The sequence below is a fragment of the Lytechinus pictus genome, chromosome 8 (assembly GCF_037042905.1).
Source record: "Lytechinus pictus isolate F3 Inbred chromosome 8, Lp3.0, whole genome shotgun sequence".
Lineage (NCBI taxonomy): Eukaryota > Metazoa > Echinodermata > Echinoidea > Temnopleuroida > Toxopneustidae > Lytechinus > Lytechinus pictus.
The window spans coordinates 12,027,701-12,040,735 of NC_087252.1; the positions used below are offsets into that span (position 1 = coordinate 12,027,701).

Sequence of the window (13,035 nt, forward strand, 5' to 3'; positions counted from 1 at the left end):
TATACTCGAGCACAGGTCTCACAGAAGCTCTGTAAGCTCTCCCCTTAATCTTTTTAGAGCTTGTTTTCAGATTTAGGTTTTGTTGATACCTTGGTCACCATCACTAGTCACCACCCTGTAAACTGTCGTATCAAACAGACGAACATTTGATGACACACACTTGGGTAGATCATTGATGTATGTCAGGAACTGGCATGGGCCGAGCACAGACCCTTGCGGTACTCCCAACTTGGCCTGGGTGACGGAACGATTGTTGCTATCAATTAGCACGGCTTGGCACCTTTTGTGAAGGAAAACTGGCTATCCAGAAAAGTGTACAGCCACCGACTCCAAAGAATTAAAGCTTATGTAATAATAGGCTATGGTTACCTTTATCCGTGCATCATCAAAGTCCATTATTAAGATGTCAGTCTGTTTCATTTATCAAGATGTTAGGTAAGATCTCCCGTGAACTCAACAAACAAAACTCCATTCGATAGTATGTGATAGTGGCATATGTTATGACGTACTGGAATGCCAGAATGCTGAAATTTACAAGGAATTCGCAATCCTAGTAGAAATATAAATAGATGGCGAGGGAAACGGACAATAGGATGAGGTGCGTTGTTTATATTTTCAATTTCACTGGGGTACTTAAAGACGCTTCTAGCACATGTAGAAGTGGAACGTTCAAGAATGAAGCAGAATGTTCTCAATGGAGATCAATTTGGGCATCCTTGCAAGCTTTGAAACTGGAATAACGTCTGGGAAATGCTTCGATGATTTTTTTGGAGTAGCTGCTGACCTACCTTCGCTAGATCAGCACTCTTTACCAGCCTTCTTACCTTCCCCTGTTGCTTGTCCTCTAGTACAGCCCAACGAGGTGTATACAAACTGAGACAAATGAACCGATCAAGAACTATTGCAATTTTAGAACGCCAAAATCTAAGCATTAAAAAAAAAACATTTAAAATAAATTCAAGCATTTACAATAGTATTAATCAGTTATCATACAAAACAGTGTTTCTGTCATTAAACAAATGGGAGATAAATGTACAGGCAATGCCTCCTTTACGAAAAGAGGTGGGGGATATGATATCCCCATCTCCCGGGACTTACGCCTGTGTTTCCTGGTATGATGAAAAAAATATTTTATTCAATAACTGGGTCTTAATAACAATCTAATGAAAGAGCCCCGAACCGACTGATAAAGCTCCATTAACTGTTGAGTTCACACTGCTGCAAACTTATACATGCATCTGCCTAATAGATTTTCGGAGAAAGCACATCACAACGCTCGATTCAAAGCACCCAAAATGTAAAAATAACCATATCTTAATAAATAATAATAATAATGGTGGCTACTTATATAGCGCACAGGTCCAGCTTTCGGTGCTCATGGCGCTTCAAGGAAAATAAAAACAAAACACAACAATAGAAAACAAACAAGAATATAATTTGAATTCTTCTGAATAAACACAATATTAAACTGTTGATGGGAGATTAAATAAGTTTTCAACTGGGACTTGAATGTTTCTGCTGATGAAATTTGGCGTAAATGGATAGGCAGTTGATTCCATAGCTTTGGTCCTATAACAGAGAATGCCTGGTCCCCCATTTGTGTTTCGTTCTGGGTGTCTGGAGCAATAGAGTATCAGATGATGAGCGAAGACTACGCGAAGGTTGATATAATTATTGAGATAGAGCTGCTGAAATATGTGGGGAAGAGAGAATAAATTGAGTGATGTATTAGTAAAAGAATTTTGAAGGTGATTCTTTTACCAACAGGCAGCCAATGTAAGGACTGGAGGATTGGCGAGATGGAGTCATACTTTTTAGTGTAGGTTAGGAGACGGGCAGCAGAGTTTTGTAGACGATTAAGTTTTGTCAAATCTTTTTGTGGGAGGTTACAGAACAAAGAGTTTGAAAAATCTAAACGGGAGGAAATTAAAGCATGGATAAGTATCTCGGCTGCAGGTTAGACAGTGACTTTCGAAAAGTGTCAAAGAATGCTCAACTGCTACCAGATTTGAACACAATTTAAAAAGGTTTACATATCTATAAATATAAATGGTGTACCTTAAGTCGTGCGTCCTTGTAATTTGAAGGTTAATTGATTGATAACATTTTTGTTAAACTTTTTTGTAGCTGCATGTTTACTTGATTTTTGTTTTCTTTTAATGTAAAACATGTTATTTAAGTTACACAGACCAATGCTTTTCTGTCAAATGTACTTATTTCTCATTCTATGTTGTGTGTTGAAATGTAAATGTATTTTATTTTATGTTTTGGCCCCTGCTGATACGTTCTCTGATTTTAAGAGGCACACACCTTATGCATAATTGCCTAATGTAATGCCCCCCCCTCATACATCGCGAGAATGATCAACACCTACCAACCCTCCCGATCAGTTCGGTCATCCAACAGGAAATTTTGGTTGGTCCTAAAGCAACCCCCATACACATGGCGATAGGACCTTTTCACTTGTGGCTCCCACACTCTGGAACTCAATCCCTCTTATCTTAAGACCCTGGTTTCTCTACCAGTGAAGATCATAAATTTAATAAAAATTACCAAATGGTTTAGTTTCATTTATTCCATAATGAATTGGTTTTCAAAATATTCCCTTAAAAATTGGAAGTTTAATCTATCAGTACATGTTAAATACAAAAGTGATTATAATCTTACTTTACGTAATAGGATCGCATCATCGTACTGAAACACCAGAACCGTTCTCTAATCACTCACAAAACTACTTCTAGCTTATTCTGAATGATTTTGTTTTTCACCTCTACTGGACTATTCTAGCTTAACATTATCACCATTCGAAAGTGCTTGCATAAACACATCTAACTTGTATTTATTGATCAAACTATCCTCATCTTTGATGATTAAATCTCAAGTCATGATTCAAAAGAATGCATCCCTCCCCTCTCTCTCTGCGTGTTCCATTTTCTTTTATATACCTCACCCACTTGCTCATCCACCTTGCTGTTTTATTCATCATTCTTTGAAGTTAGCTTTCATTTCCCGTGTATTTTCCTTATTTACTTCCATCTTTCCCAGTGGTCGCTCATCCCCAAGTTTCTGATTAGGGATATTATTATAATACTCCCAATTCCCACTACCCTCTTTATTTCTGTCCCTATCCAAATTAGGAATCTCTTCACAAAGTGAACAAAGTATGTTTATCATTCTTAAATACTCTTGTTCTTGACATGTGTACAAAGGAAACTAATCAATTGAATGAGTCCACACAGAGGAATATTCACAGTTTTATAACGAAACAGTAAATTTTATTAGTGCATTGCAAAGATTTTACATGTTGATGCATGGTAATGCAATCTTTAATGTCGTACAGGCGATACTTTCAAACAATTGATTTTAACCAAGGATGAATTACAATATCGATACCTCCTTGGCATTACCCATGTTCAAAATACAAGTAACTGGTAGAACAGGGGTATATCAGACATGCCGGATGTGAAAAGGGGGAACATTTCATGAAACTGCTACACGTATCTATTGATATTACCGACCATTTCTGATAAGCCACTGAAATAATTACAACTTATTGGCTCATATCATTTTTTATTTTGTTTTATGAAATACTGCACAGGGCAGAGTATCACGCAGGCAGCTGTGAACCCCAATAATCGCAATGGTTAATCAAGATTTCTTTTTTTTTCTTTTCTTGCAAATTGATTTGCGTCACGGTGTTCAGAATTATTACCGGTTTAAAAAAAAAAAGGTTGATGCAAAGGAAAATAATCACATCTTTATAGACATGACAGAATAATAACAGAAGAGTCATGTGTTTTGCATCAAATGGGAGGAAAAGAATGGATCTGGCACTGGGCATGCTTGGAAAAACCACGATATCTACCACATACCATTTTAATTATGAATTAATGATCAAAATTTAACAACTCTAGTGTACTAGAGACATCTTTGTCTACCAATGGTTTGTCGCATGAACAATAAATAAATAATAAGAATCTTAATGTCAAAACTACAGTGCGTTATTTAGCTTACATCATGTGTAGGCATTATAAGAGTGTATTTTTCATGATGGAGTTTATCGATAATCCAACTTTTTCATCAGATACATCTTTGTCTACAATATAATTTCGCAGGTAATTCATAATATTAATGAATGATATAAATGTTAAATGTACAGTGCGTTATTAGCTTCTATCATATCTACACACAAGTAGAGTATATTTGAATGATGCTTATTAATAATCCAAATTGTTTATTAAGATTGAGTTATTTTCATTTAAAAATTTCCTTTTCCCGTAAATTAGTATGCCTAAATTAATTGGTATAATACAGTGAATGAATAATGACTACGTTAATTTAAAGAGAAATTATCTCTGCAACAGAAATTTATCTACAAGAGTTTAATGTGAAATGCTAAAATATCTGGCACTGTACTACGATATAATGTTCATAGTTAATTTCAACAATTGGAATTTGTGAAGGTTAATATAGAAACTGATTACATCTATTTGTGTAGAATATATACCAAAAAAGTTAATACAGGATTGAACTAATGCAATTCATCATAGATTACTTATTGATTTCTAAATTGCAATAAAACATATTGCAAGTAACGCTCATCCGTGTAATATCATAGCAATGCAGTATCAATATTTGTAATGGGGTTGATATATTCAATATATCACCATAATATCATCTTAGTTTCTTCGATACAGTTCACAACAGTATCTCTTCTAGGTTATCAGTTTCATTCGAAAACAACGATTACACTAATATAAACGTATTTATTCATAATTATATCAATATGATATTTCACAACTTGATTTCGTTTTGAAGCAATTTTGTTAATTAAGAAACGTATGGTAAAAGATATCGTTTTGTTTTGGTAGAAGAAACACCAAAGTCATTATACGACATCACTTTTTAATTTAGAAACGCCGTTTAGGGTAACATAATCCGTGATTAATTTACCATGTTTACATTGCATATGTTTTAATTAAAAGTTTGATATCAAAATGCTTTAAAAAATCGATGATAGGCCTATATCTAAAACAAAAATCAGTAGCAGAGTAGAAAAAAGTTGAAATTCGTCTGTTAATTAGACAATATATGTTTGGTGCTTCAGTTAATATGATCATGCTTAAACATGTGCAACAACACAATCCATATTTATACTCTGCATGATTTACCTTACGCTCAATTGAAGACGATCAATCGATGGATTTTTATGTACAGAAAGCATGTGTTAAATAAATGACAGCAATGCCATAATATTTGTTTCCTTCTTATCAGGAAAAGCGTAAAAAACATATTTGTCACTTGAAAATATACGATTAATACAGATTGTTCTTCATCATTAATTTAATAAACTTAGATGGCATTCATGTGATTCTTACGTGTAAAAGGTATGTAAAAGTGTTGTCATGTTTTAATCAGACATATACTACATGTAGTTCCTAAAGTTAAAATATGAAGCATCAAATTTGAGGATGGTGCTTGAATCAAATTTGCATATTATGTACTAGATGAAGGAATCGAATCAAACAAAAGGATGGAATATACTGAATTTCTGAAATGAATATTACAAAACTTTGCAATCAATACAAATTGAACAAAATGTTCTTATTATGTCTCTTTTGGAGCATTACATGTATATGTAGCCCTACTACAAAACAAAATCATCTCATTTCTATCGTTTTAGGCATGGTTTATATTCAATTTTCACTTGAGTTCCTCCTTTTATTTAGAGGAAATCTTAGGTGATTAACAATTTATCCTTATTTCGTGCGAAAGAACAAAATATCCCCGGTCTCATGAGTCTCAAATTCATATGATTTATCATGTGTTGGCATACACAACTTCTTCTTTATCCGGTAGGTCATCTTCAATGGAAGACACACCAAGAGAAGTTGACGGCATCTGCATAGGTTTCATATCCATATAGATGTGAGTCGTAGTCTCATCTCCATCTCCTTCTCCTGAGTAAAGATGGTTGATGGACTGCCGGCCATCAGACTCATTCTCAAGTACCATACCGTCAGTATTCATATAATGACTTTCAGAACCCTTTGGAGAAGAACTAGGGCTTACGTAGTCATGGTTTGGTCCGTGTCCGTCTTTACTGTCTGCATCCATATATGCGGTATTAGAAACATTGGGAGTATCATAGTCATGGTCTCCCCTGCCTTCGGAGGTCGCTTCGGTGGTTGATGTAGGATTGGTAGGCTTTAGGTCCATGTAGTAGCTTGTACCTTGCCTTGAGGACTGCGATGGCCGGTCCTTTGCGAGTTCAGTATAGATTCCTTGTCCCTCCTATTATAACAAAATGAATGGGGTTTTTTATGGACAGATCGAGATTATCTCAGAGCAATTGTTTAGTTACCCCAATGTTCACTTAGACCACATTTTATGGGGTGGTAGTTGTCATCTCATTTACTACGACTCTAATATAGAGGCATTTTCACCCCCTCCCCACCAAAACATACATATATATAAAGAGGGTCCTTTGCACAACGTGTGTTGCAGTGCGTCATGACATCTCGTATAATCCATTACCTCCTCTCTTGTTATTTTTTTTAAATTTATTGTTATCCATCTGTTTTGTACTTGTTGTTACTCTTTATTTACACTGTTGTCATTATGATTTTATTAGTATGGTTTTGTTTGTTTCAATACATAAAGGCCTGATAAAGGCCCTACTGGCCGAAAGCTAGCATTAAATGAGATACCTTTGAAAGCTACGTCTAGCGTCCATGTCTGTATTATTTTATGTACTGTATGTTGTGAAATGACGATAATGAGATTATATGATTATGCACTTCTATTGATAAAATAAAATAGTTTGGTAAATCAAGTTTGTCAGGAGCATTGCAGCATCTTAAAAAAGGCTAATGAATTGTGAACACAATAATAAATTACCACAAAATAAAAAAAGGCCCAAACAAAGTATAAGCACTTGACGTAAGTATCCGCATGCTCTACAAAGGGTACTTAAAAAGAAAACCATTGGGAATACACAGAGGATGGTAACAATTTTATCACTCCCGAGTAATATTCTATTACAGACTATGCTCTCTTTGCATTCTCATTTACATGTCTTCTATTCAATGTGTGGGCATTAGAAATGTGCAAACCATGTTATATCGGGAACGTAAAAAGGATTCTTAATACTTAACAGACATCTTATTTGGAATGTTTGTATAAAGATGTAAATGACCTAATCGAAAAAGCGATAAATTGCTAAGATATCCATTGTGCCGATAACTATTTTGTCCATATCTTGCCTTTCTAAACTATCAGAAAGGATTTTTAAAGATACTAAATCAGTTTTAAAAACATAATATGAAACAAGGGAAAATACTAATATCAATACACAGTTTACACATAGGTATACAAGTACATTAATGTTATTATACTTAACTAAACGTTGAACCATTTTCATATTAATTTTTAATTTCCATTTTCGATATATTTTTTCAACTAGAAAAAAATACCTTATAATTAAGGCATTATTCACTATTACGTTTAAAACAAATAATAGTAATATACTTAACTAATAGTTGAACCATTATCATATTAATTTTTGAATAATTTCCATTCTCTATATTTTTGTTTTACCTAAAAAAATACCTAATTATAAATACATTATTCAGTGTTATGTAAAAAAAATAATCAAGGAGATAATAATGAACATACCATACTGTCTTGATGTTGAGTTGCATTTCGGTTGGCTGTAATGGAATGCATAAAAATCCAGGACGTGAAATCGTCAGTGCAATAGCCAAATATTCAAACAATGTAAACAAATATTTATTACTTGTCAGATACATCTTTTATTCACCTGAATCTTGAATCTCGATTGCATTTGTAGCTCTGACGAACAGTTTGTAATCCAAAATTACCACACAACTAACATATTTCATTGATTTTACCTGTTCCTTTCAAAAAAAAAAATAAGGATGATATACATGTATATGTAGAAATTTGTGTTCGAGGGTAAAGACTTAAAATATAGAAATTTAGAAGAAAAATAGTGTCCTAAATTGTCTAAAGATAATGTACAACTACCGGAACAAGGGGGGGGGGGGGGCTATGTATTCAGAGAGCACATACATCCAATACATTAAAACATATCCATGCACGCATTCTTATCGTTTTGAGAAAAAAAAAAAACTTTCAATTTATTATCAAACACGTCGTTCATGTCGGTTATTAAGAACGGCCGTTGTCTTTATTATCTATGTATTGAAAGGTGGTTGTTCTTACTTATTTAATTACATAACAGTTTCGTTACGTCATGGATTTGTGGACATTAACATCCCGACAGATGTTGGAATCACAAAAAAAGAAAAAAATACAACAACATACAAACAAACTGATATTGAGTGTTAAATCAAATAGTGAAATGAATGACAAGTTTTGAAAAAAATATTGTTACTATAAATGGAGATTGGGGATGATAAGTACTGGAATATTGGAAATGGACATATTTATTTTTTAATACTATCGTGATGAATATTGGTAGGGTTAAATCATTTACTCTGACACATACCGTTTTTCCGGTTGGTACAGCACATCAGTCCATAAAAGTACATGAGACCAAGTGAGATTACTATGATGACGCTGATTGAAGCAATCACACCAATAGCAATTATCATGTAAGGAGTTTCTCGCTTAATTGGTGGAACTTTCTGACCAGGTTGAACTAGGATGAGAGAGTAAAACCCCGACCAATGAGATATTGTGAATATATCATCATGTTATAACCATTTCAATAATCAATGCAATATCAGTGTGCATGATGGCCCCATATTTCATGAGCTTGAAAATTATTAAAATAATAGGTACAGTTATTACTTAATTGTTTAAGAGAGCAAATCAATTGTAGCGTTTATGTATGAAGTCCTACTTGTGAGCCGAACACATTTTATCCCACGCACAATGTCTCCCTAAAAAATGTCACACATGATGAAAACTGTTTGTAACTCACTCAACACTCACGCTCGCATTTGATCGAATCTCACACACATCCGCCCATACATTGTATACATACCTCTATCCGTGTACACAGTGAGACATTGGCTTATCCATTCCCTCACATTTTGCACATCGCCAAATGTAATTATTCATTCATTTTTTATTTTAATTTTTATATATATGTTATACAACCATTTATTCAGATCTCTTTCACTTTCCAATATAGATTTTCTGCAGAATAAAAGTCGTCTTATAATTAGGGTTCTGTTTATTTTTATTCTATTTTAGCTTTAATAAAAAAAAAATGGCTGATAAGTGTGACAGAAACGATGGAGAATAAGTCCAAACGGTTACCGTTTATATCGGCTGGTTCACTACACAACCCTCTCCCATAGGTCAATACAACTACGTCATCATCCGGGTCAATGCTGATCTCTGTTCCGGGGTCAATGCACTTTGATTCATCCAGTAGAGCACAACTCTCTACAGAGGTCTTCCGAACGAAGCAGACTTCACCCAACGACTGATTTGCTTTTGATATTTGAAATACTTGTCCCTCCTTGACCCAAGTAACGCTTACGCCTGTACGATGAAAATATGTATTAAAAAAATACAATTAAGCCTCACAAAAACACCTGACAACTTAATGTTGAATTTACTGTATAAATCTAAACTTATTTTTTATTATTGAGAGATAAAATATTGGTTTACATTTCATTCGGAAAACTTACAAAAATACAAGAGAGGTGAGCCACATTTAAAAGAAGAAACGAATAAGATCCAACACAAGACACAAATATGAATGATTTATAATGCTTAGGAGTTTTTACTAATAGAGGGAACAAACGTATATTTCTTCCAAACTGTATGAAAGAAATACCCACCAAAATATGTCTTAAAAAGTCACATTTGTTTAGTGCATTGAATGTAATACGAAAGCGATGTTTAATATTTTGCATATTTGTTACCGTTTTACTCTCCTTGTGAAATCATGTATACTTCTTTTTTATTAAAAAGAGAGTCATAAATTATTATAGAAATGCCCAAATTGTTACAACTGTCAAAGGCATTGTTTTTAAGTTTTTATAGATTTTTATTATTATTATATACTTATAAAATGTTTTTCATATTTCAAAAACCATTCCAAATACTCCCCCAAACAATACATGTGCATTCACTTAGTAGTAAGTTTCTTTAATAATACAGACTAGCAGGGTTTTCCAAGTTATTCATTCAGGATGGATTTGCAGCATCCATGTAGCGTGTTGTAGTGATGGCCATCTTTGTCAATACATGTAGGCATAGAAAGTGAAAGATTTAATGGAGAGGAGAGAGAGGAGAGAAAATGTAATTGATATAAAGCCTTTTCTTACCATAGTTCTCTGGTTGCAGTGCTGTATGCCCAACAAGGAAGCACATTTGAGAAAAAGAAACATAAATATGATTCAATCACATTTCATAAGTGGTCCTTTATCTCGAGCAAGAATTGTGGTTTGTGATGTTTCGATTTCAATCTTAGCAGATATGAAAATATCAAGTGGATAAGCATTTTCATAAACTGAAACTATGTCTTTATCATGATCATTAATTATTTTTGAATACAAGTTAACATGATGAATTGCACATGGTGAAAAAAAAAATGTCAGGACTTTGTCCATGTATTGTTTAATTTCAAACCTTATATTCTACACTAGATACTCTAACTTATTCTGGAAGCCTTGTATAAAGAAGAACCATTCTGATTACAGTATTTTAAGATAAGAAACATCCTTAAAGAAAATCAATACATTCTTGCGATTTTTCCACTGTAACAGAAAAAATATACATGCATATGTTTATCTCGAATTGAAGAGGGAGATCTTCTTTTTGGTGTGTGTTCAATGATAAAATGTTTATAATATTTGGTATAGAAGATGTAAACATTTTGTTTTGTTATGATTTCATTTCACTCTCATTGCTTATACAAACTTACGAGCTGTTGAAGCCACTATTATCACCGTGCTGCTATTCCCTGCGCTGTTCTCTGCCCACAGTGTCAACCGGTACCAGGTGAAAGGATTCAGTCCATTAAGTCTGAAAGATGACTTTGTCAAGTTGGTGACAACACCACACTCGTCCTCCTTTGCCTTTGTGTCGTTGGTACAGTATTCCAGATTGAACGTCTCTTGAAACCCACCATCGAACCCTGGCTGCCAGGCAACAAAGAGAGTTGAAGATGTCGTCTGGTTTTGGTGGACGATGAGCCGAGAAGGTGGATCTGGGATGGCTGTATTGAGTTATAAAGACTTGGTGTGAACGGTTGCGGGATATTAAGACAAACGTGTAAAGCGATCATTAACTATTCCAGGAAAGTACAACAATATCACATTTCGGTTACAAATTATTTTTCCTCTTAGGCATTTGGGGAAGGAGAAAGTCATGGCTCATTGATGAAAATGTGCCTCGGTTCGATATCAATACCAGAATTTACCAGAATATAAGAGGACCATAGTCACGGTATCGTTCCCAATCACCGTCTTGGCCAGACAGGTATAGATGCCATCGTCTTTTGATGAAATATTTGAAATGATAAGAAAACTCGAAATCAGGGTATATTTTTGTGAGGGACTTCGGTGGATCTGATGGCGGGTTCTGTTGTTGAGTTCTGCAACATTCCAGCGCCAGGATATCGAGGCTGTTGGTCTGCCATCTGATCTACATGTGAGGATGGCATTAATGCTCTTACGGCCATTAAATAATCGATATAGATTTTCACAAGGACCCTGTCCCCTAGGACGCCAATTGGCTGCTCACTACAGAACCCAAGTCCAACACGTTCCTTTTTTGCTTTTTTAAACGCATTCTTTATGACGTCCTTGTCCCTAATTAGACCTACCAAGATTTATTCAATAGCATACCAAAGAGATACTTAATGATTACGATCGTATATTCTGAATATAGGTATCCGGTGAGCCTATGCGAAGTGGGCACCGGTATAGTTGAAATTTCAGTGGTTAGACAACTGTTTGCTTAATCGACAGGATGTACTATACGATTTCATTACCTTCATGTCTCTTTACTATGTATATCATATTTGATTCTTGCAAGTTAATTAATATTTTGGTATTATGAGTTCCTATGCATTCTAAGGTTTTTATTTTAATTGTTTGAAGAATGAGTAAATATTATAATAAGTCAATAGCAATTCATGAACCATTGTGGATTACATTTTTGCAAATATTCCTTACATCTGTATTTGTTTGACGTGTTTATGCCACCTTTCACAATTGGCTCACCCCCGTCCCTTAGGTCGTTGGCTAGAATAACAGTATAAATATATGGCTATCTTTGTCAACTCACACAAGTGAAAGGTGATGGCATCACTGTCGTTGCCAAGTGGTGCCGTGGCCTCACAGACGTATTCTCCTTCATTGAACACTGCTGGATTCATTATCACCAGCGTACTTGTTCTAAGTGTTTCACTTCCTGGTCGGTCAAACTCATTGATCGTGACATCGGAAGAATTTTCCAATCTTGATCCATTCATGAACCAATGGATGAAATATGCTTTTGGTCTAGCATCTACCTGACAGGAGAATAGTAGAGCGATGTTGCCAACATCATATAAAGTTCGACGCACTGATATATCAACGATGGTTGGGGGATCTGCATGTTAAATGTGATGCATAGAGCATAAGAATTAAAATACATGTAGTACATGAAATGGGCTCGAATGAAGACAAAGGATCTGACCTTCATACTACGTCCCTGAAACAAAATTGAACACATGAAAAGAAATTCTTACTGCTCGTCATATAAAGCCATAAGCAGTTAAGACATAGGATACTGTATAATGAAGTTTCTAAACATGCTAACGAGAGCATCCCAAAAGCTGATGTTGCTTTGACATGTGTGATAACTGGAACTGAAAATTTCTTACCAACTTGTACCTAATTAAATTGATTATTGTCGAAAAGACAACGCCAACTTACATGTGACGTTGATCGTTATCCATATGCTCCGAGACCAACCACCCGGGGTTTCATGATGATGTACCTGACAGACAAGATATCGGCCATGGTCTCTCTTCCTTGGAGT

General features: G+C 34.7%; 1 protein-coding gene across 1 annotated transcript; it reads right to left on the reverse strand.

Moving 5' to 3' along the window:
• Positions 1–3,675: 3,675 nt before the first annotated feature.
• Positions 3,676–12,752, reverse strand: LOC129266798 (protein turtle homolog B-like). Its single transcript, XM_054904593.2, has 8 exons — positions 12,743–12,752; positions 12,298–12,603; positions 10,931–11,224; positions 10,332–10,352; positions 9,313–9,540; positions 8,534–8,686; positions 7,678–7,712; positions 3,676–6,294 (listed from the first exon to the last, which is right to left on the reverse strand). Exons 1-8 carry the CDS (start codon positions 12,750–12,752, stop codon positions 5,821–5,823), a joined length of 1,521 nt encoding a protein of 506 aa, XP_054760568.2. The 3' UTR covers positions 3,676–5,820.
• Positions 12,753–13,035: the final 283 nt, after the last annotated feature.

Coding starts and splice junctions, on each gene's coding strand:
- LOC129266798 (XM_054904593.2), bottom strand. Junction 9,541..10,331: donor ACTGCAACCAGAGAACTATG/GTAAGAAAAGGC, acceptor TTCATCGTACAG/GCGTAAGCGTTACTTGGGTC. Junction 8,687..9,312: donor TGAACCAGCCGATATAAACG/GTAACCGTTTGG, acceptor CTCTCATCCTAG/TTCAACCTGGTCAGAAAGTT.